This window comes from Antennarius striatus, chromosome 5 (assembly GCF_040054535.1).
Source record: "Antennarius striatus isolate MH-2024 chromosome 5, ASM4005453v1, whole genome shotgun sequence".
NCBI lineage: Eukaryota > Metazoa > Chordata > Actinopteri > Lophiiformes > Antennariidae > Antennarius > Antennarius striatus.
Window position 1 is genome coordinate 22,757,489 of NC_090780.1, and position 25,314 is coordinate 22,782,802.

The 25,314-nt window shown below is 38.3% G+C and overlaps 1 protein-coding gene across 1 annotated transcript in view; it reads left to right on the plus strand.

Moving 5' to 3' along the window:
• Nucleotides 1–2,255: 2,255 nt before the first annotated feature.
• The window catches only part of cntn4 (contactin 4), an 84,032-nt gene continuing 60,973 nt past the window's right edge, over nucleotides 2,256–25,314 (plus strand). The window contains exons 1-3 of the mRNA XM_068315823.1: nucleotides 2,256–2,319; nucleotides 8,593–8,758; nucleotides 14,972–15,147. Coding sequence (XP_068171924.1) covers nucleotides 2,256–2,319; nucleotides 8,593–8,758; nucleotides 14,972–15,147 — 406 coding nt within the window. The remainder of the gene's footprint in view (nucleotides 2,320–8,592; nucleotides 8,759–14,971; nucleotides 15,148–25,314) is intronic.

Genomic DNA, 25,314 nt, shown 5'->3' on the forward strand with positions numbered 1-25,314 from the left:
CTTTATAGCTAGATTAAGTGGAAGAGAGCACAGTCTGTCCAAAAATATCTCCCATCCAGTTTTTAGAGGATCAATGCTGATACCATCTGAATAGCTGTTTGATTGTAGTATTGTTAGATGACGTTAAAACCCACCAGACCTTGTTGGATTAGTTTCAGAGACCTGGTATACCCAAGGCTTCACAAGACAAAGCAAGTAATCTACTGGTGCTCCGTGAGTAGAGGGCTGGTTGTTTTGCAGGGGCCATATTTGTGACTGCATACAGTAATAGTTAGTATGCTTTTACTGGGCTTTTATAAATTCTTTGAAAACATGAACATTATTCTGTTCAGAACCTCCAACAGTGCAAAACAGTCCTATAAGTCTGTTTAGGTCTTGTGACCTACACCCAATCCCTCCATTTTCTTGGAACTTTATAGGGGGGAAAGGGGTTGTTGCATAATTTGAGAATTTAATGGGGTCTATCCTAGCCCGAGACCCAATCTTACACCAAATTTCAAGGAATTCCATTCAGTACTTGTTGCACAATTGTGCTGACAAACCAACCATCAACCATGAAAAAGCACAACCTCCTAGGCGGAGTTAAATAAAATACTGTATGGCATGTCTGAAGTATAAATTTCTCTGAAAGTATATCTTTATTTATTTTAATTCTTTACAGTTCATTTCCCTTCAGTTATTATGATTTGCAATGTGTTCGCAGCTGATAAACGTTGAAGTATTCACATCAAAAACTAATTAGAGAATTTCATCCCAACGTCAGAGTTTTGTCACTCATTTTGGGTCACAGTTAATAAGGCAATCATTTTTTTAATACGTGTTGTAGAATTCAATCTGATTACTTGATTAAACTTTGTTATGTGACACTAAATATATTAAATTAAAGCATAGACGCCTCAGGATTTGTAATGTTTATCTCCTGATCATTCACATGAATTGAAATACAGCGATGACCACAGGTGACTCATCTATAAATGGAAACCAGGCAGAACCTGTTTTTTTCTTTTGTTCATATTTACTCAAATGATGTCGGGTATTAAAGTGATATTTATTTTTGTATACCTTGGTTGAGATAAACATTTAATGATACCTGAGATGATAGAAACTTAATAGAATAGGCAAATATATACCAAGTATAATAAAAGAATACAGCATGTAAAAAAGTTATGAATAAAAAAGCCTGTGATCTCAAGATCAAGAGCGCCCTGTAAATGTTTAAAGTACCCAAATAAATGCAGGCGTCGACTACAATCCATCCAGATGAGAGACAGAATTGTCAGGTTGTCACAAAGAAAAGTGAGGGGTGTAAAGATCAAAGATGTTTCCTACACCTGTGCATATTTTTCTTCCAATTTAGAATTCAAAAATCCTTGAATGCCACCATAACAGAGATAACCAATTTCCAGAGGACTGGTTGTATTCTCTGTGGCAGTAACCTGGAGCTTTGGGACGACATGTTTCTCCCACAGTTGAATAAAGATGATTCAGTTTGAAATAGTGAGAAGAGAAACATTGCAGGTGTGTGAGGCCTACAGGGAGTCAGGGAAAGGGTATCTGAGCATTAGAGAAACAGAGGATTTTAATGATGACCTACTTTCCCTGTATTCAGCACAACTCCACTGCATGGGGACATGTTATACAGCCTCCTCTGAACTGGGTAAGAGGAAAGTTTACGGCTGATACCTCTCGCAAATCTGAGTTTATCCTCGGTTAAATCAAAAGCCATGAATAAAAGGAAAAGTAAGAATCACATTGTAGAAATAAGATTACAATATTGGGAACATAGCTAATAACTTTTGCGGTTAGAACCTGGCAAGGGGTAGATCACTACTAGGAACCGTCCGACAAATTCAACGCTTCAGGTATGAAGGAGATTTCCCTATACATATCAGTCATGCTAAAATACTTGATACCAGCTGAGTCGAGTCCAACAGAGTCTGTGCCACATATTAGAAATGCAGCTTGGATTGTAATAAATACCATACAAGAGAAATGTAAATACTGATGCTGAGATGAAATACTGGAATACCAGATTACTTGAAATGGATAAAGAGCCATAAAAATGAAAGGGAAAAGGTATAACTGCAAGGATGATGATAAGCGGAGATGCGGCAAAATTAGCACTCACTGAGTGACGGGGAAAATGACAATTTATGCAACGGAAATATGCATGATAGAGCATTAATATCTGGGAAAAGAATATGGGGGAAAATCCATGGGAAGCCATACTTAACAGTCATGAAGGGGATTCGACCATGAATAAGATAAGCGGAACCGACTACATCAATGCAAGGAAAGTAACTATGGCGGAGCTACAATGTTTGACTCAACATATACAGAGGCAGAGGTAAATAATGCAGAAGAAGGTAATGCTGAAGCAGGAATGATGGGAAACTCTGCAGAGAGAATGAGTGAAGAGGTTAAAAAAAAAGTGTTGCAGGATTAAAAGAATGTCTGATTTTTATAACTTTAAGCATGGATTTCAAAGGATGCAATGATTTATAATGGACAGGCACTCGGCTTTCAAGTGTTGATGGGACATAAAGCGGCAAGGGTGGAGATTAAGACCACAAAATGAGATAACTCTAGAAGGATAAATGAATTTTAATGGGGAGCAAATTCACTGATCTGCAGAACCAACAGGAGAGCCTGAAGAGTCAGGGATTGTGGAACTGACCAGAGTGGCCTCTCTGTTGTAGGAGATGACAAAATGAAGGGTGAATCTAAGAGAACCATCAGCTGCTACAATTGGAGGTTGGAGTAATGCCTTGGGCCTTTAACTGAGAAACCAACAGCTCCTTTTCTCTTTGAGCTTAAGTCCATTTGGTGAAAACAATGTGCACACAGTTGAATCATAGGAAACTGTGCTGCCTCTAGAAGAAGCTTACCACTCAGTTTTTAATGATCTGACATTGGTGGGTAGGAAGAGGATGACAGCACTAAACATATAGGTTTTGCAAAGCCCTGCCTTTCTGCAATGACAGCTGAATGACAGCAGAGAGAGAAAGTGTGTGTGTGTGTGTGTGTGTGTGTGTGTGTGTGTGTGTGTGTGTGTGTGTGTGTGTGTGTGTGTGTTTAAAGTTTGACAGCTTACAAATGATTGGCCTAGAAGGCAAATGAGTGAGTGAATCCTAAAGATAGGAAGAAACCGCAACATTTTCCTGACTGTAATTTATAAGCTTCACTGGTTGTGTGCTATAATGTTTGGGTTTTTTTGTTTTGTGTCACTCGATTGACAAAATTCAGATCACTTCTTCTCAACTCAGTCATGCTGAAAACAGCAAAGATGTCATAAGCCAGGATGTTATTCGTGCAGTAAACCCCGAGTTCTGTTTTGCATGTCGTCTGCAGACGGTAGTCTGAGGTGCTGACAGGGTTGTTGGATGGAGCATTGGGGCTACACCCCTTCACTTTTTCAACAATTGTGAAAAAAACATAGGAGGTTTTTCTTGCTCTTGAGAGGCTACTGCATTTATTATCTGACACGCTGTGACCTATACTGTTCATTTACTGCCAAATTGACAACTTACTGCCAACCTTTGCCTATTCCCTGCTCAAATTCCCTGTCAATTTTCTCTCTCTCTACCTTGCTCAAACACTTAACGCAAACTCTCTACACGCACACAATGGAGCCCATTGAATATTTTGTGTTATTTCTTTTGGTGTGGGGTGTTTTGTAGGCCTCCGACAAGGAGAAGAGCTTTCGGAAAATGTTACAGGCAAAAAGAAAAAAAGAGACAGGAGAGTTTGAGCGAAAAATAACAATCATTCTTTTAATATCAGCTTAGTTTGCTTGGAAACTATACAAAAGCAATTGAAAGGAACCAGCACCAAATGGACAAACATCCCATCTCAAACCTTGGAATTGCTATTCCTCCGGATCCACGCCCACCTTTCACAAATTAATGGACTGAAATATTTCAGAATTTCCATGAATTTTTTTTTGCTCATTCAAATGAATCCACATGCTGATCAGGGAACAGATGTTCACATGTAAAACTATCTAATTTCATATGACAACCATCACTTCCCTCAGCTAGCTCTTCACTGCTGGAAAGTATAAATAGTAACACTGAAATGCTGTTAAGGAAAATGTCACATATTGCACGTAGTGCACTTTTAGCCTCACAGGAAAAGATGTGTCAACTGTCAAATTAAGTCCAGTGTTAACTGAAAGGAGTGCAAAACAGAAAAAAGGATTCATTACTTCCATTTTTACATCATGAACAGATTTCACAACAGCACATTCAGCAGTCCGCTCTCTCAGTGTCAAAATTTAGGCCTTAGGCTTTATAATAAAGGTTCAGAGTACAGCACACGTCTGATTAAAATATGTTCATTAGACTGATTGGCTAATGTTTGTAGTGTCCTTCATCCCTTCTTCATTTTTGAAACTCTTAATAATTCAGCTACTTACAACATCCAGCTGTTTCTTTATTTAAAGTTGATTTAAAACCAAAAAAAAAAAGCAATTCAGGATCAGCTTTTCTACATCCAGGGTGCTGATGTAGTTTCTTCACAAACGACACCATGACTGACTTGTAGACATAATGTGGATTCACAATTCAGCCGATTGTTATTTTAGAAAATTCTCTCTTACTAGCGGTAGTTTTCTCCATCATGTAACTTTGAACAAAACTACCAAAACAAAATTGCATTTTTGGACAGGTGGTTTGATAAAACCACAAATGGTGGGTTGATGAAAGATTTCTCCAAAATCACAAAATCACCATAAGCCTGGTATACTTTAACAATCTTGATCACCAGATTCTCAGTATAATTTGGATCTGACTTTGCCGTGTGGAGCAATCAGTTTTCTTTATTTTTTCACATGTTTTGGTCTTTTTTTGTGACTTCATTCACATTGGAAGCATTGGAAGAAAAACTTGTGTTTTTGTCTGTTTCCAGCACGCCTAAAGAATTCTTTATAAAGAAAACATCTTGTACCTGGAGCCATCATAATTCTCTCGAAACCTTTCAATCAATCTGTTCTGAAGTTCTGTCTGTCCTGTTTACAGCTTACTGCCGTTTTCTTCAGTTACTGAAGTGGCAATATAAAGCTCTCTGAAGTAAAAAGCTCGCTCATGTTTATTTCCTGCTTTGGTTTAGATTAAATGTTGAGGTCAGACAACGTCTCTGACAGATGTGTGCCGTCCTTTAAATCATCATTTTATGTGAAGGAAGTTTTCTTACACATATATTTTGACACAGGAGACTGAAGTGCAGTGGATGGTATAAAATACCATTTTTCTGATTGGACTCAAAGGTCAGCACCGTCAAAATATCTTGCTATTTTCACTAAAACGAAACCTATGAAACAAATTTCATTGCCTTCTTTCAATTTGATGAGTGGCTCCACAGACAAATATCCCAGGGTTCTGTGTTTCTAAAACCTTTGCTGTTGCTGTTTAGAACGGATAAACGTTCATAAATCAATTCAAACAAAATTATTTTAACAAAATTAACATTATCTTGAATTGTCACTGTAGTTCAAGGAGAAACCTTGATAAGCCAAACATGGATGACATCCCACAATATAAATGTACCAAAAATGTACAGAAGAGCCACGGAAGTGCAGAACTGTGTAATGAGTGTAATGCTTGATAACTGCTCCCCGGATTTAAACAGATTATGGTTGCAGATTAAAGCATCACTTATTTCGCTGTGATACTTTTTGCCTCCTTCTCCGATGTGGAAGCCTTGAGACATTCCTAATGAGTGAGCCTCTTTTTAAACCAGCACCATTTCATTTGGACCTCTTTCCATAATAGGACTAAATGACTATTTAAAGCTCTTATTGTCCAGTAACAACCTCCTTACCTTAATTTAAGCATTTTCGTTGATCCTATAGTACTTTATGCTGTTTATCTCAAGCTGCTGTAATCCAGAGCAACTCTTGCTATGCATTTATATAGATAAATGTATTATAGACACGTAAACTAGGAGTTCACGCACACAGAGACCATAGCGGATACTCGCCTGCTTTGTATGATGCCTTCAATCCCTCGTTTTGCAAGTGAAGAATTGCACCCCATCAACAGTAAGTGAAAGAGATTATATTTGTGCGGTGACTAGATTAAGATGAATTTGCTTCACGATTGGAAACGTCCACATTTCTATTACATTTGCTAATGGTGATTTAGACCGTGATATATTAAATTCGGCATATGACCAATAAACTGGTCATATCTGGAGATGATATCACAGATATTTACATGCAGTTCCAACAGAATATAGCTCTGATGATTCATGAGGAGTAAAATATTAATCTTCACTGAATACAAAACCGAATGTAGGAGAATTCATGTCAATTTATCAACTGACACAGACCGTTGTGTGTTGTTTTTGGTAGTTTTTTTATGTTTGTTTGTTTTTTGACAGGTGTGAATTAATGGCATCGTTTTAGCCCGCAGGGACCATTTGGGTTGGGGTTTTTTTATTCCACAGCTGCTATTTTTTTTTAATCCTCTTTGGTCATTTCTGAATCATTCTCATGAGGTCATATAATATACAGGCGTATCTTTAACATGTCTACCTTTGGAATAAGGTTAAAATGATTTTTGTCATTGAGGCTGATAGCTGATACATAACAAGGGTTTTAATTGCTATGCTGTTTGGAAGCTATTGACTCACACCACTTTCACAGTCATAAAAGGCCTATAAAAATGCGACCGTGCCATCTCTTGTGGGATGATCAGTATTCCCTCTCTTTTGTTTCAAATGGAGCATCGTTAGTAATAAACACGGCTGGTCTTTTTTTTTTTTTTTTTGCCCAAGAATTTAAGAGGTTGCATTGAGCATAGGACACAGATTGTACACAAAATATTAAAGATATACCGATTTATTGTGACCTTGAACCACACGGAGGATTGGAGGTTGAATCCTAAAAAAAAAACTCCCACATACTGTGAATGAATGGAAGATAAAGGATGAGCAAGCATGTCGCACTGTTGTTTAAAATTCTCTCTGTTGTGTTTGAGAAAGGAATTCTTAAGGACAACTGAGCAGCCCTCTGCTCAAAAACAGCTGTCATCAGTTCCGAATATAAATCTAATCTGTTGAGAAATGAAATCATCTTTTGTGCGATTCATTTATTTTCAGCCGGGCATTTTATTTTAATCCTACAGCATCGATGACAGCTTCAATGTCAAAATGTACTTATAGAGACAATTCATTCATTCTTTCTTTCTTTTTTTTTTTACCATAAACTTTTTTCTTTTCTTTTCTTTTTTTTTATTCTACAGACTTATGCAGATTTGGTGTTTGTCAGAGGTGATACACCGTGTTCAGTTTTGCATAAAAAAAGAATAGCTTACCGCAGGCTAAAATTAGTATGAGGTTTGAATGCGTCTGGGAGATTGGACGCATATACTCTCATGCTGTAAAAATGTGCGGTGTGAGGAAAACATTTTCTTGAATTAGATTGCCTATTGAGGAATTCTTTGAATTATGCATCACCCGCTTCGTGTCAGCAATGCACAGATCGGCCCCTACTTTTTCAATGTAATATTGGCACTCCCTGTTGCTTAAAAGTTCCTGTAATTTGAAAACATAATGAATGATTCTGATCCAACATAGTGAAAGCAATATACCCAAACTGCATTTGTTTCACCACTGATTGTGTTTGACTGTAATTCTGGGTTAAACAGAATCAACCAATTTGTAAAGCTTCTTTGTGACCTGATAGAGGTGATACAGAAGAGAAAACCCTATATTTTATAAAGAATAACATAAAATAAAGGGTCATCAATTTTGTAAATTTAGTATAGAAGTTTTATGTAACAAATGCTTTTAATATTGATATACTCTATTGATTTGCATTTAAAGTACCAGTACATATATACACCGATATAAATGTGTTCTAACCAACTCAGTGTATTTGATATACTACCTTGCTTCTAAACACTTGCTTCTTCTTTTTATTCTTCTGCGGATTTTAGATTTGGCAAAGTAAAATTCATGATCTAATCCAGTTGTTTTAATTGGATAAAAGTTTCATTCCCAAAAGATCCCATTAAGAAAACCGACTGATATTAGATTCTACTTAGTCTATAATTGCTCTTATCCTTTAAAGTTGGGTCGGGCACAATCTGTAAGAATTAATCTTTAAGAATTAAGAGCATTAAAACCAAGTGTGTTTGCTTGTCTTTGGTGCAGTAAGGCTTCCACAGCCTTGCATAAGAAGCATACTGTGTTAATAGAGTAACTAAGACCTCTCCTACGTCATTCACAACAAAGAGCCTTAACTGCAGATAAACACCCGATGTTACCCCGGACACATCATCCTAACATCACTAGGCAGGTAAATATATAAATAAGAAAGTAAAAGCACGTTGACCGAAGTTAATGAAGGCATTTTTCCAGATAATTGCTCAACATAAATCAGGCTCTCTATTCTATTACCACCTAAATGGCTGCTGAAGACACGACTCGCTTCAAATCATTCTTCTCTGTGCCGCGGACTTGTGACAGGTGGTTCAAATTAATATGTTTTGTCTGCTTGTGGTTTTGCCCTTCTGAACACTTTGAGCAGCGTCAACGGGCTTCTGTCGCTGACTAATTGGCTGTTTTACAAACAGGCTGTTGTCTGAGTTTATTCTGTTGTCTTTCCTTGTTGTCTTACAGAAAGCAGTGTCCTGCAGAGTCCTGTTTTTACCAAGCAGCCTGGCAGCATTGTGTATCCTGTGGAGACTCTGGAAAGGAACAGGGAGGTGGTGTTCAGCTGTGAGGCCCAGGGAAGCCCACCTCCTCTGTACCGGTGAGTTTCCTTGCCTCATCCCCATCCAAGTTTCTTACTTTTATACCCACGACATCAACATTCTTTGGTTATAGACAAAGGATTATAAACAAACCTTCATTTTGTCTTGAACAATCCTTTGGACGGTGAGATCAGTTGACTAAAAGTCAGGATAGTGTGATATTAAAATAAAAACACAACACTTTTCTGTTTTTATTGAAAACCTAATGAATGATTCTGATCCAACATAGTGAAAGCAATATACCCTTTTCATTAAATAGGTAGACAACATCACAACTTAAATCACAGAGGATGTCAGGTTTTTTTTTAGTATTTTGAGACTCACATTGGGTACGGTAACCCTCTGGGGTCAAAAATGGTATAAACCATCTACAATTCCCTACGAAGAAAAAGTCCTATAATCAGTTTGCTCTTTTAGTAATTATGTTTTCTTATAATATTATAGCAAAGTAACTAAAGTCATCATGTATACTGAGCTCAATTAGTTTTAAAGCCGTTTTGGGGGGTTTTCAGCACTACATAAACATTCTATAGATTAAAATATTGCCCTAACAGTAAACCAATCCTTAATTTAAAATACATGTTTGGATGATGGTGATGTTTAAAGTTTGTCCCCATCGCTACATTTTGACAGGTACTTACTGGTACCCCCTTTTATCATTCTCACAGAAGCATAGAAATAGATTCAATTTTTGATCATTATAGTACAGTAATGCTTGCAATCGTGCTTAGATTTGTTGGTCCATTGTGTGATTCAGACCGTCATAAACTACAGCTCTGCAGCGATCAAGTCATGTTGTTTTGATCTCAGTTTAAACCAGACGCTCTGTAGGACTCAAAACTAGAATCCAGAAAGTTTCTTATCAGCCGAAGCCTGAAGCTGTCCCCACTGACAGCACTTAAGTCTTTCCCTGGACTTAAAAAAAGAAAAAAGTCTTGGAGCTTGTGTGTTTTCAACGTAACTTCTCCTTCACTTCATTGTAGTCTTGTGGAAAAGAAAAGTCTTCATATATCCTGTTATAATGTGCAGAGTATTGTCCTTGTGTCATCATATTCAGCCTTCCCGTTCACCCTGAATGAAACTGCTCCAGGATTTGTCTCTTGATGCAGCAACAAGAGAGTCCCGCTCTATTGTTCACCCTCGCAAATCAAACCTGAGCGAATCAGGATCATAGGAGACGTATTGAATTCTTGTCCGTGGTGGATTTTCCATTTGAACCTCCTGCTGGAAACTTGTCTTGTCTGCCTGTAGACCATCAATACATTTTAAGCCTCGCAACCTTCTCAAACATCTTCTTTTTTTTTTTACCCTGCTACATCTGAGTTCAAAGAGCAGCATTTTGTCCCCCTCTTTACTTCCTCCTTGCGTCAACCATTAGTCTGCTGAGTTGTTGGATTGTGTCGAGTTGTGTTGTCTGCACAGTAAGAGTTCAAATCAAACATATTTGCTCTCTGAAATTGGGCCGGGGTGGGCGGGGATTGTGTGAACATACTAGGGATTGTGCCAGTTTAGAGGATGACCTAATCAGCAGTTAACAGCGAAGGTCACTGTTCCTGTCAGAGCAGCCGCCACGTTCAAAAGATATGTTGTAGTGAGCAGACAACAAGTTAAATCATGTTCAAAGTCCATTAATTGAGTGTCACACTGTAGTAAACTGTGACAGTTTGAGCTACCGTGTTTACATTAAATGTCACGAGAAAAGATATGTGTTCAGCTCCGTCTGCACTAAACCACAATAAAGGGAAGCAAAAGATATTCTCCTTTTTCAACGCTTTCCTTACGTCCAAAATACGTCCCCAAACAGTTAATAGGAAAGAAATTTTGGCCACTGATATGTCAACAGATTTTTATGATCTTTGTATTTCAAACATTTCAGTAAACTTCAAAATGCGAAAAAACTAACAAACCACAAAACCATCAAAAAATTTGTGATCGAAAAATATTATTCAAGAACTTTTCTGAATATTTAATTGGCACCAAAATCAAACTGCGTGAAGAAAAATTTAAAAAATATATTCGTAAACATAACCTCCTGTTAGAGAGTGAACCGTCAGTTTCACTGCGACTGAGCCGGGTAGCCTTTTGAAATGAGAATGCAGCACAAATATTATACTTTTAATGAGAATCAGTATCAATATCCATAGTTGTAATGATGTAAAAATTCTCAGTTTTGGCCACAGCCTTCTGTGATACTGTTGCCTCCTTACACATACACACACACATATCTTTGTCAAATACAGCGCTTCCCTCTCGTCTCCTCTCTGACATCTTTTTATTCTTACTTGCTTCCTGCCTCAGTTTATAAAATATCTTAGGCCAAGTTACTTGGAGAACTTTGCTTTTACTGCAGCGGTGCATTCGTCGGTTACAACTTGAACTCTTGCTGCCTCTACAAGTTAGATTTCCTTCCAACCCATTGGTTCCTTCAGGCCTCGTTAAAATATCTCAACTCATCCGTGCTTTAATTGTAATGCGATGTTTATTTCCATGTTGGCTCACTGGTATTGTCCTTGTTTATGTCAATAAAACACCCAGTTTCGTAGTTCATCAGTTCATTTAAAACGGAAAATAAAACCACAATAAATATCAAACACACCCTGATCACACACTCTCTCTTATTTACTGAATAGTCAAAGAAAAGTACTTTTTTTTATTTATACAACTGGCCTAATACTTAATTCTCAATAAAATACACAAGTCAATAGTAGCTTACAAAGGTTTAAATTCACATTGATGACAGATACGGATTTATACCAAGCTGCCACATGCAAACACACACAAAGACACACACACACACACACACACACACACACACACACACACACACACACACACACACACACACACACACACACACACACACACACACACACACACACACACACACACAAGAGAGAGACTTATGTAGCTAAAATAGTGTCAAAATTTTGAATAAATAATTGAAATGCCATTGTCGATCACCCTATGCTAATTTCAAAAATAAAAGTAATTTCTTGTTTAAGCATCTCCCTCTTCCAGGGTAAGCTCCACCCCTTCAGATTACTCTCAGAGATAGACTGTACTCAGGTAAATGTACAAATGGAACCAGCTAGCCAACTGCTCGATGGCTGTATCATTATTCACAGCTTACATTAGACTGGAAGCAAAAAAAAATCACAAAGGGGGGGTGGATTTATTCTATTTATTTTTTTGCTATCACATCATAATAAGCTGAACTATTCAAGCTATTCTGTGATCAGGATGAAATGAGGAGACAAATCTAACAAATTTACCTCCTTAGTCACAAATAGTACATTTAACTTTAAAAAAATGAACCATTCCAAAATCATATTAATGCAACACAGCGTACTTCCAATGTGATTGAAGTCTGATTGATTATTTTGTATTTTGCGATCGATGAACCACAATGCATCCTCCCATGTAAAATCACCCTTTGTGGCCTGTGACTGAGGTTGTGGTTGCAGTAAGCCTCTCAGCAGCGAGGTGTTTATGGCTATGCCTCTATAACTCACCAAATGGAGTCACTGCCATGCTGGGCTGCCAGATAGTTACAGGACGTCGGTTAAACAGGGCTCACAGTGCAGATAGCATAGCGGCGCCCAGATATCCCTCCTTCAGTTTGGGCTTCATGTTACCAGAGTCACAGTTCACAAATGAATGGGAGGATTTGGGGGACGTGCTGTAAATGCTATTCCATCATGAGGTAGTTTGAAATCAAAGTGCGCAGCATTTGCAGTAATAATAGTGCAGTGTAGTCTTTGTTTATTTTATTCTGTTCTTAAAAACGTTAAAGCGCCAGACTAAAGAAAAGAAAAAGACCATCTAACGTTCACAGCTGCATGAGCCAGATGGTGTGGTATTATTCCACTGTGTATGTACACGGCCTGTTGTTACATGATTACATAAAAAGCATGTGTCTAACAAATTGAGCTGCCATTGTGGCCTATTTTCCAGGATAAATCATCGTAAATAAAATTATTAGATAATCTGTTTTCAATGTGTTTGATTAAATCTGTGCATCCCGTGGAGGAAGACATGTCGTGACTCATTTCTGACGTTTTGGTCTGTCTCTTTTTTGTGCTTGGGTTGCACAAAAATGAAACTACATGTGTCTCAACCTGCTTTGTAGTTGTTATCTAATTGGTTTGAATCAAGGAACACTCCTGACACTTTGACAAGTCATGGCAGAAAACACAAGTTTATTATCGATTGCTTAATTTAACTTAGGAAACATCCTGATTCTCACCATCTCTGGTACAAGAACGCTACCATAGTTACAGGTACACTTTAAAAAAAAGTCTACCTGTGGTTTTCCTGTAACGTCTGCTGTGCAACCAGTTAGTTATCTTCCACCACCGCGGTGTTTAATGACCATGCACATGCACAACGTCGCACTTTTGGGGATTGAAATTGTCTTTCTCCAACTGAGAAAAACTCGTTTTCGACACGGCAATGCCATTGACCCGACAAAAAAATAAAATAAAATAAAATTCTGAGCTTAATTATTAGCAACTGAGGAAGAGCCATAAAAATGATTTCATCCAGCCTTCACCTGATTCAACCGTTTCACTTCTGTATGGATCCAATATAGAGTCTCTATCTGCGAGTCCAGCTGTGAAAAGTCTCCTCCTCATAATCCATGGATCCCTTTTCCCTCCATTTTTTTTTTCTGTCTAATCCAAGTTACTTGGCTGTAAAATATATGTGGTTTAATTGTTGTTGTTTTGTTGTTGTTGTTATTGTTGTTGTTCCACTTCAGCTGCAAATGAATCGCTGCCGTAGTCCTGCGAGAACCCCACCCCTACACCCCAGGCCTTTTCTATTGTGTGTTGTAATCAGTCTCTGGAGAGCTTGCACTTACTTTTAACTGAAGCGGAGAATGGCCATGAAAGACCATTTTGCTTCACATCTTGTCAATTAAAAGAAGAAAAAAAAAGACTGTAGAGGTGGTTTTGAGTGCTACAGTGGATAGCCCACAAATATTTTGCTATATATGGAACACTTCACTTCAAGACAAGTGGGGTGCCAGTCCACTCAGGTGGACATTGTGTTTTTCATGTAATCAGCATACTTGTTTGTTACTGTATATGATTAAGGGACAATACTGGTCTCTGCCTCAAAAGGAACTGATTATACTTTTCAGGGTTTGTTATACTAGAAAGGTTAAATAAAAAATGCAACAAAGGTAATAGAAGGCTGCTGTTTGTGGTTTGGGTTGGAAAGATTCTTATTCATCAAAGATAATAAAATGGGGATAACTTGGAGATTTAAGACATTGGTACAAAAAAAACCAGCTTTCCACAACTTCTGTCTATTGTACAAAAGTGCTTTAGTGAAGTTCTGTTTTTTACACATCAGAGCTGCTTTCTTTTCCCAAAAAAAAAAAGGAACAATGCAACGTTTTTACCAGCTTGACCTGAAATCGTTTGCAGAAAATCATAAAATCAAAGAAGGTGGAAACAGAGAAATTCTTCACAATTAAATAATCTGCCACCTAGTTCACTTTTGGATTGCGATCAAAATCGCCATCATCCATTTTCCAATAAGGCATAAAACGCTCTTTCATCCTCGCTAATTCGTGCAAAACATTTTATAGATTAGATGGTTATACATCGTTGATAAGAAATCATAATGTCTCTGGGGTTTTTTTTGTTTGTTTGTTTGTTTTTTGCCCTGTCTGAATTAAGGCTGTAAATTCTTTCTAAAATGACTGATCTTCCTCCCACCTGTATTTTTTCTGATAATGTGTATCCTCACTAGCATCTGTTGTCATTTTAGATGATTTTTTGCTCTCCGTTGATCACCCTTAACACCCGTGACTAGTGCGGAATACACAAGCATGAAGCGATGCAGAGGGTATTTGTTTTAATTGTCACAGCATCATGATTAAGCAGCATTTTTATGTAGTTTGACTGTGGTCTGGCAAGATGGATGGGCTGCAAGGCTATCTATTCTCAGGAAGTCAAGTCCTTGGCACCACAATGGCTCACTGCTGTTTAGATTAACTCTGGGCTGGGGGGCTTGATTTCTGGACTCTCTACATCTTTTATTTCAATCCTCTTAAAACACAACCAAACATGGAGGTCACATTCTCTTTGCTGAGGCGTTCATTGGTCGTCTTCCATCTCACCATTCTACACCGAACAAGTTAATCTATTTAGTTCAGAAATTTATTTTCTTGATTGTTTTTTTGTTTTTTTCTCTTTTTCCAGTTGGAAACTAAACGGCACAGAAATCAGTCCCAAATCTGGATCTCACTACAGCTTGTCTGGAGGCAACCTCCGCATCAACCATCTGAACAAAGACCAAGATGCTGGAACGTATCAGTGCCTCGCCTCCAACTCCTTTGGGACCATCGTCAGCCGAGAGGCCAGTCTAACCTTTGCATGTAAGTATTTATTTATATTCCGTCCCTCTCCGGGCTCACTTTTTTTGGTTTGTGAGCTTGCGATAAACAGAGAGATGCAGACACTTTGGGGTAACAAAGAGAGTCTCTGTTTGATAACATGACGAAGATGAAAACACATCTCTGGGGAACTATTAAGTCCCTACGACTGCTGACTAGAGTCTAGTCTGAATCATCACGGCAGATGAAACGCAATCTTGAAAAAAAGTGTAAGGGAACTCAAAACAAGGCTTCTTGGTGGTAAATAATATAACTGCTAGAAGTGCTGTTCTCTATTATTAAAGAGGCGGTGCAAGAAAAATCTCCCGTTAATGGTGATTCTGTAATAATGTTTTCAAGTGACAATGAAAGTAATATGAAAGCGGAGATGATCCTACGAGGATCATCGCCAGAATCTGCAGCTCCGCTTTGCTTCCCAGAGCTGTGCAAAGAATTTTAACACACTCTTCAACCGTTTGACCATAACTTTAATATTTTGGTTCACTTTTGTCACCAACTGGGCATTCTGAGACAGAGAGCAAACAAACATCAGAGTTAATGCTTGTAGTCTTACATTGATAGCTGTAATTTTCCTATCTCCCCATAGATTTTATGGTAATCCTGATCATCAACTGAATCCAGAATTTGTATAAAGGGAATAGTTATAAGATTTTTACAAGATCAATGTGATTTGCAAGTCTTTATTTGGGTCTTCACAATCATATTATCCTCGTTTGTTACACACTATTGCAACAACACCATAAGCTATACCTATAGCTGTCAATAGAATGTGTTGTAATTAAAAATACATACTGTTTTGCTGATATGTTGAGCTGTGGAGTTACGAAAGATTGAAGCAAACATTTTTCCAGTTATATATATTTATCAAGTTGATATATTGATATGAATCCACTATAGCCTCTGGTAACTTATCCTGTTGACTAGTTGAACCGCAATATACCAAGTCAACCCAAAGTTTATCATTTCAGACCACCTTGAAAAGATTTAATAAACAACACAGAACACCTAACTCCGTAATGCCAAGTCAGCACCATCATTCTGGTAGATTAATGGTATGTAATGTACAATGATTCTTTTTTTTTTTTTACTGATTTCTGACCATCGAGATGATAGATGGCTCGACACATCTTGATGAGTCTAAAAGCCTCTGGACTTCATATTCCTGAAGCAGCAGGAAATCAATATTTGCCTACTGTACGTGTCAGTTATCAGACAGGAATAATGATGACATGAACAGCAAGTGAGTGATCACACGCTCAAATTAGATTTTGAGGTTTAGCGTTTGGGGACAAGGCCACCAATATGTCTTCGGCTATTTGTTTGGTCCCCCGGTCTGGTGAAAAGTCAATCTACGGTCTGATCTTGCTGGTGGATTTCCGCTATGATAGGATGACAGTTCCATCAATTGCTGGACTCTGACCTTACCAGCCTTCAGTTATTGTCACAAAGTCAGGATGGACTGTACATGTATGACCGGCTGCCATCTATCTTCTTTATTACTCATGGTGTAGCTTAATTAACTCCAGAGCATGATTGATGCGTGGGGATTCAAGTGGATTTAAAGGTCAACTTGTGTTACTTGAAGGTGTCATGTGAGTCTCATAGAAATGTAAGGCAAACAGAGTATGTAGAGGTTTTCTCATACACAAAAGTCAGCCACAGATACACAAAGTTCAAACTATGCGTTCTTTAGATGCAAGCGGCCTTGCAGGTGATCCTTATTTCCTTCCATTTAAGACTAAATGTTTCGTATGCTTCTCTTGACAAATCAAATGCTAAAGTTTGTCTGATATTTGATCTACTTTTGCACAGTCTTGTGATTCTTACTTCCTGCAATCGGTGTGTCCCCCATTTAATGAGACTATCGACAGAACAATGCAGGGAGGCAACGTCTAAAAGTGAGCAATTGTGAAATATGTGGAGGTCCCGCTCAGTCGAGGCTTGGATTTTGATTTATACCATCCCGTGGGTTTTTTTTCTTCATAATGAACAAGCCCATTGTGGGTTATTATAAGTCGATCCAACCACTGCTGCGAGCATCCTTTAGATGTTGGATGTGTTGGCTTGCTCGAGCGGTCAAGACGGCGTTCGAAAAGGAGTAGAGTTGAGTTCTTGGCATGTTTTCAGCAAGATGAAGCTTTCTTTTTATTTTATCAAGCACAGTGAATGCAGGTCAATACTAGCAGCAACGTCAACAGTCAAGACTGACTGCTTTATAAAGTCTGCTCAGCGACCGACGGGCATGTGCTTCTTATACAGGTTATAACTGCACACACCAGTATTCACATGATTCCATTATCAAATAATATTATATATTATGGTATGTGGAAAAAATCATCTATATTAATGATGTATAATCAGAATTATTAATCCAAAAGAAAGTAAAAGCTTTTCGTTACGGTTGTTTTATTGCAGAACATACGTAAAAAGTAAGATTGAGAATAGAATATAGAATTAAGAAAGAAAAAAACAAGATTACAGATAAATAAGAAAGAATAGATTGAATAATGTGTGAAAATATATACAGATACACACATTTGCTGCCACTTCATTCCTACTCATCACTACATGTCAAACTGAGGAGTTATATCGAATTCCAAATCAATACGTGTTTGTTTACAGGTGTGAAGTCCAGGGTTTCAGTCCAAAACACACAACTATAAATAATCACAAAAAAATCTATTAAGAAACAACAGGAAGTTCATCAGTAGCTGAGAGGTTTTCTGCTCCTGGAGAGCCTCTTAATGCTTCCCTGCTCCAGTTTCAAGTGTTGATGCCAGTCTGCGTTCCTGAAAAGCATTTTGGTCACACTCCACCTCCCCTGACGTACACAACACACCGTTCTCCTGTCATGCTCACTGCGTGTTCTGTGGTCACAGTGGAAAAGACCAAACAAAGTGTTGATATTTAAAATGTCTGACATTTAAAATTAACAAATGTCCAAGATATCATTCTGCACCGTCAATATAATGAACGATGCATTTCTTGCCTCATTAGGCAAGTGGATAAACTTGTTTATTTATCGAGGTTACATGTGATATTCAAGCGGTCGGCCTCTGATTTTACATGCCAGAACAACATATCAAAGGTCTTGCAGCCGTGCATACATTAATGTTTCATTAGCTCATCCATTAATTTGAACCTGATAGATGCTGTTATCATTTGTTGCCCTAATTATTTCTGTACCATCTGACCATTACATGTGCATTCAGAAGACGAATGTGGTTGAAATGCTGTTTGCAAGAAGTTAATAAGAATTTCAACGAGTCTCTCACACATCATCGTGAGCTGGTGATTAAGAACTGAAACAAACTTTTTTTAAGTTTTAAGTTTTTGGTGTTTTAAGTTGATTGAAATCCAGATAGTCAGTCACAGGGAGCGCAAGCCCTTTTTCAGTGAGCATGCTCTGCCTCCTAATTTATCCATTTAGCCCTGATTGTGAATGATTTCTGCCTTTTGTTTGATTAAAGAGGCATCGGTGTCTTGATCGTGCTCCTGAGGAGTAATCTATCCCTGTATTATTTGTCTCATTGAAGCTACAATGAATAATCGCAGCAGAATAATGGAGTTCAGTTTAGACCTGCAAGGAAGTCAAAATTAAACTGAATAATTACATTTTAATTAAACTTTGTGGGACAGTAATCCTTCGTTACTTGCGATTAATGAGTTCCAGTACCACCCGCAAAAAACAAACTTCCGCAATATAGCGACAAACTATTTATTTTATTATTTACAGTGATTTAAACGTCAATGAAACCTACCCATACTGATATTAAACCAACCTTCTAATATTTGTTGACTGATTACTTAAAGATCCAGTTTGTTGGATTTTTGTAGCATCCACAGGTTTGAAAATCGTCAGGTTTGAGGTATGTCCTTTACGGGCCGCCGTAGAAACCGGTGTAGGTGTGATTTCTGTGAATATTATCTGTAAACCTTCACACTGGACCTTTCCTCTAAATGCGCAGCATGTGCCATTAATATTTGTGTGGTCAAAAAATACTTTGAATTCACTGTGAATTCACTGTATCGTTTAAAGAGCTTTTAAGTAAGTCTTGGAATGCAGCACACTTCCGGATGCCGTCAGCCAATAGAATGCGCGTACGGTATCACGTGACTACCTACTAAAAATCTGCAATGAAGTGAAGCCGGACATCTTGAGGCGCAAATACGCGAGGGATTACGGTATTCCTTTTTGTCTTACTAGGCCTAACTATAGATAAGTTGTGCACAAGTATCCTGACTCTTCATCTTCTACTTATACATTGTGCAAACAAACACTTAAGACTCAGTTCGACTGCAAAACGATATTGCTGGCTGAGCACTTATTTGTCTATATGCTCCAAGTTGCCTCCAAGGTTATTCTTTGGAGTTGGCGTGACTCCAAATCCTTCAGCGTTCCTGTCCATGTCACAAACTTTTGATGGATGATGCTACTCCTTACAAGGGTTGTGGCTGTCTACCCCCCCCCACCCCTGAGGCAAGGATAACTGATGGGCAGTGGGCGCTCCCACTCAATACTCACTGCCCTTGATTAGTATGTCTATTGATTCTATATCAGTGATTATATAAAAGATGTAGAGTCGTAATTCATACTGATGAATAGGTTTAATAGTCGATATGTGGAATACAACGAGGGGGCCTCCGACGTGGGTGCTGCTTAGAATGCAGTGACAAATTTATTCAGTGTTAAAGTTTCCACGGTGTCATTTCATGACCTGCGATGTCTAAAAAGGACCATTTCTCAAGACTTTTTTTTTTTTTTTTTTTTTAATATATACGCTCGCCTGGAAGCATTTCCTGCATTGTGTAGGAGTTGATAAGAAGTTACAGCTCCTCATCGATGTGAGACAAGCTCATGGTTTGTCAAGCATGGAGTTGGAATCATTTGAGATGTCATTGTAGGCTTCAGAGCCTTGAAGGGAAACATGAATACTTCATTTAAATGCAAATAAATCTTCCCTTGGTTGTGATACCAGGGAGTGAGTATATTGACTTAGTTAATGAGCTGTAAACAGCTAATGGGTGTATCCAGGCTTTACTATTTATCTGCAATACACCATCGAGATGTAATTCTCTGCAATATGGTTGCAGAGAATCCTTGAAGCTTCCAGAAGTAAGGAACGGTTCGGAACTATCTTAAATGAAAGAGATTTTGAGATTTGTAATGTCTACACATGCAAAACTTTAGTTTAGACAGTCTGTTAAAGCTTTTATGGAGGTTATTTCAGTCTTTATGGAGTACAAAGTAAACATGAGCAAAACAAATGTGAGGTATCCGTTTCCTAGATGAGAAGAGTATTTGTACATCTTTGTTTGCTTGAATGATCCAGAGAAGATTGTCTGATGTGATGCTCCCAGTGCACAGACAGCATCATTTTATTGATGTGTCAGGATTGGTCGAAGGAGAGATGATGGTGTAGTTTTCAAAAACAAGTCTTGTTAAGTGAAGTAACTCAACTCTCCCCAGGCGATGTCCTTCCTTAGCACGGACAATTCAGATCCAGCAGAACAAGCAAACTCCATGCAGTCCCAGTTGGATTTGGACTCAGGACTGTCTTCCTGGGAATCAACAAGGCCCAATCAAAGTACAGTAATTCTTACTTTCAGGTGTTTATTCTCCTGAAATGTAATTATGAAATTTATCATGCATTTATTGGCTTAAATCTTACGCAGTGGGCTTTAAAATTAGCACAGTTAGTTAAGTTTGTTAAGACACCAAATAAAAGTAAATGGAGCCGTGCTCCCTGTCTGCCGTTTTAATAGCCCCAAGTTACACAGCAAAAGTAGGACACTAGCACCGACTGAGTTCTCCCAATCCAACACTACTGGTCAACTATGGCTTTACCAATCTCATTTTAACACTGCTTGTGTTTTGGGAAAATGTCTGCCAATATTTTCAGTTATTATATGACACCTCTGTGTCGTAACATACTCCTGGAGACATGAATAAAACAATTTGAATTGAAGTGAATAAAATAATCTATGCACACGTCCTGGATAAATTCATGTTTTGTTTTTGTTTTTTAAACTGCATTTAAATTTTACTCTCTAAACTAGGAACCCTTAGTTTCCCTGGTTTATCTATGCCAAGCCAAAGATAATGCAGCTCAATAAAACAGGGAAAGAAATGCACCCTTCATTATGGCTTTAATAGAAAATGAATATAAAGTTTGGATTTAAACTGATTGGGATTGCTTAGGATCATTTTAGGCTGTCATTTAGTCTGTGTTGCTGTTGTTGAATTGCATCGTGTTGGAGAGTTTATTTCAGGGGAGTTAAACCAAATCCTGACCCTAGTTGAACCGACACCTCTCTGAAGTAATAAATACATATAAAACAAGGTCTCACATATATGTATTCTCTAACACAATGCAAAAACAGACACACACACACACACACGGATGAATCACACGGTCATGGTTGGACGGGCTTGTTGAAGTATGATAAGTCACGCTGGCATTTGGAAAGCTCCAATGTCTGGGATGTGATCATCAGCCTAATCTGGATCATTGTTTGTAATGCCAGCTCAAGTTTGCAATAATTTATGCTAATGGATCTAGATGGGATGTCACGTTTGCTTCTTCTGAGGCGATTAATCATTGTTAGCCGCTTCCCTTTTGATTTTGATTGCAACCACGCTTTTTTATGAGGGACAATTACTTGCGCCACGGCTTCCCCAGTCGTTCCTTTATGTGACAAATTTAATGGATACGTGATTTGACGTGAACTTCGCGGTGCTTTTTCATGCTTTTTTTTTTCTTTCACCTCAAAGTGAACATGTGCACAGCTGCGCGCACTCTGGAAAGCGTGCCTTTGGTCAACACCCCCCACCCACCCACCGGGATGTCCGCCCCTGCATCTAAAGCAAACGTTCATATCACGTTGTGAGTTATGTTTGCGCCGTTGTCCGGGGTCTCTTTTGACAACAATGCTTCTTTTGGTCTCTCTTTTTTTTTTTTTTTTGTACTGTTGAGAGGGATTTTGGACAGGGAGGTGTTTGGGTTGTTGGATTTTTTTTTTCCCTACTATCCCTGCACGCTTTCAGCACGGGTGAGGCCACGTCTGTGCAGCATTGCACCAACCAGCAGCATTGCCACTTCACAAATCACACCAGCTTTGATCTCAGGTAAAACAAAAATAGAGCCCCCCTCCAAAATGAAAAAAAAAAAATCTTTTGGAATGAATTCAGTACCTTAGATGTCTCTTGCTCCCTTCCTCTTTGTTCTACAGGCTCAAATTTTGGGGAGGTTTGGGTGCTTTAATCTAACCTTCTATCAGCCCCTTTAGATGAAAGTAAGTGGCAGGCCTGCTCATGAAAAGCTTCTGTCACCAAGGCTGAAAAAAAACCACAACCATTTGTCCACCAAATCAAGCTGTTTTATTTGCTTTTATTGCACATCCAAAAATGGAAACGTCACTGATGTACAGCCAAAAGAACTCATGTAACTTAATGGCACAGCGGTGAATAAATCGCTAGACAGGTATTTCAGCTTCAAGCTCCCATCAGTGATCTCTCATGTGCAACACAGACCGTAGATAAAGTGACACCAGAGCGAGTCAATTAGCCGTGGTGCAACACTAATCACCTCTGATGGACGGTTAATAGATAACCACACAGACAGATTTACTTAAAATGCCACTGAAAAGTAACTAACTGTAGAAAAAATGTCCGAATTCAAGCACAAGGGGGAGGATTGAATTCTACACATCATAAACCTGTTAAAAAAAACAAAAAAACATCTTAAATCTTTTTACATTCGTGCCATGTTTGTCCTTTTTTGTTGCCATCATGAGTCAATCTCCAAAACTGTTTTATTTATTGATATCTAGAATTTTTGCTGACCTCAATATTGCAATAAGAAAATGAAAAAAGAAATTTTTCTTAGCCGTCATGATGTTGTATATCATCATCGTCATCGTCATCGTCATCGTCATCGTCATCGTCATCATCATCATCAGTTATTGAGTCCAGCAAAAATTAACGTGACATATCTGCCCACAGGTGGAATTACTTAGTTCAGATGATGCAATAAAGTTTTATGGTAGCGTATATTTTAATTCTTCAGGTTGTAGCCTTTGAATAAAACATTATGGATCCTTTCAAATACTTAATGTGTACAACAGTGTAGCTCATGGTTTATTCTAGGACGCTGGATTTGTGGTCTAGATGAATTATATGAGGTCATTTTAATTGTACTCTAGCAGTTGTTCCTTTTCACTGACTAATGTTCTTTTAAATAATTTATATTTAGAATAATTGCATGTTCTGAATCCAAACTGGACCTTCTTTTCAGTCCAGGGGTAAAGACCAAGAGGGCTATCAATATTCCCCATAATAAAGGAGGAAATGGAACCTATATAGTGACTGTGAGTCCATTCGCTAAGCTAATGAGCGTTAACCAACACCGTCCACTGGCTAATAATCCAGTATATGCATGTGAAACTAATACTCAATGTATTTGTTTTAATTGAATATTCTATTTATTCTGCATTTGATCTCGAAATACATTTTGTAACCATAGCCTAGCTTCACCTTAAAATGTCATCCCAGTGTGTGATTTTTTTTTTCTAACGTGGTTCCATCTTTTGTTTCAGGCGTGCTTGAGCCGCCCCAAAAAGGATCTAAGACCAGCTCACAAACTCTGTCCTACTTTTATTGAGTCTGCTGCTACAGATAATAATTTCCTCACCAGGTGGGGGGGGATTACACTCTTCCTCATAGAGTTTGCTGCCCTTCACTGTCACACACCCCCGCTCCCTCTTGCACAAACACAGAAAATCATTTGATGAAACCCTCTGCAGTTTCGGCGACACATCCTCTCTTGCAGCCGTCGGGTAACTGGACAATAAGGAGAGGCCGTCAGAATCAGATACAGGTTGGGATCGCCTCCCTTTCTCTGTCAGTGAATCATCAAATATGGTTTTATTCTTTCAGAAAAATATCCCAAGCTGCTGTTTTAATAGAACATAAGAATCTCAGACGGCTATTAGTTAAACTCTGCTCGTGGGTTAGAAAAAGATTTATGTTTAAAGAAATAATAATAGGCAGGTATTTAATTGATTGGCCTGGAGCCAATATGACCTGCATTAACTGACCTTATAGTCTTATTCATAAATCAGTGAGCCCAATAATTTTACATTTAGATCACTCGGAGCTGAACTAATCAGTAATCTCATGTGAAAGTGAATTGGTTGCACTTTTGCAGCAAGCAGGTCTACAAACCGAGCGTTCGCGTCGCACCGCTGCTCAAGAACTGAACAGGGTTACACTAAAGGGTAATTAAACCAATTTGGAGAATATGTCTGAATAATTTGAGTCCCTGTATATCACACAATCTGAATGTAATATCTAGATACTAATAGATGAAATCAATATACTGATGGATTCAAATATTGACTGTGTCGCGTTGTCGAGACAAATGGAATAACTGAATGTTTGTGATTGTTTGCCAAGATTAGTAGTAACAGAAAGCCTGCAGTGATTGATTTATGATTTCCTGCTGCTTTTCGTGCGGATGTTCCAATATTATTTACAATATGTATTTATAATCAGTCCAATCCTTCATTTGGATGTGAGTCTTGGAAGTTCTAACGCTCAACCAAACCACCTCCTCTGTGTTTTTCAGCCGTTAAAGAAAACTGTGGTGACCAGCATGAAAACAAAAGAAAGGTTTTTGCTTCTGTGCGGAGAGAGGACTGATTATCAAGCCTGTTTAATGCACTGCCTTGGCACTATTTTGGGATGTAGGCCTTCTTTATTAGACACTCTGGAACTTGTGACAACCTGCTATTGTTTGAATCAATTTTCAAATGAACATGGGTTTAGTTAAACATTGTTTTTGCTGTTTAAACCACACCAGGAATAGCTTTGTGATGTTCGGCAGTGGTGGGTGTGATGAATGAAGGGTAACCTGATTACCACCAGAGCTATTAAATTCCCTCATGTGTGACCAGACACAGGAACCCTCTCTGCTTAGCAGCAAGGCTGCGGATTGTTGTTTGGCTTTTATTAGTGGGTGTGTGTCACTATTGATTTCAACTCTTTTTTTTTCCATTATGCACTTATCTCAAGCAAGACTTCCATTCATTATCTCCAAATATAAAAACTACAGCGGGGTTACAGTTAAGTCGGGGTTCTTTTCATTT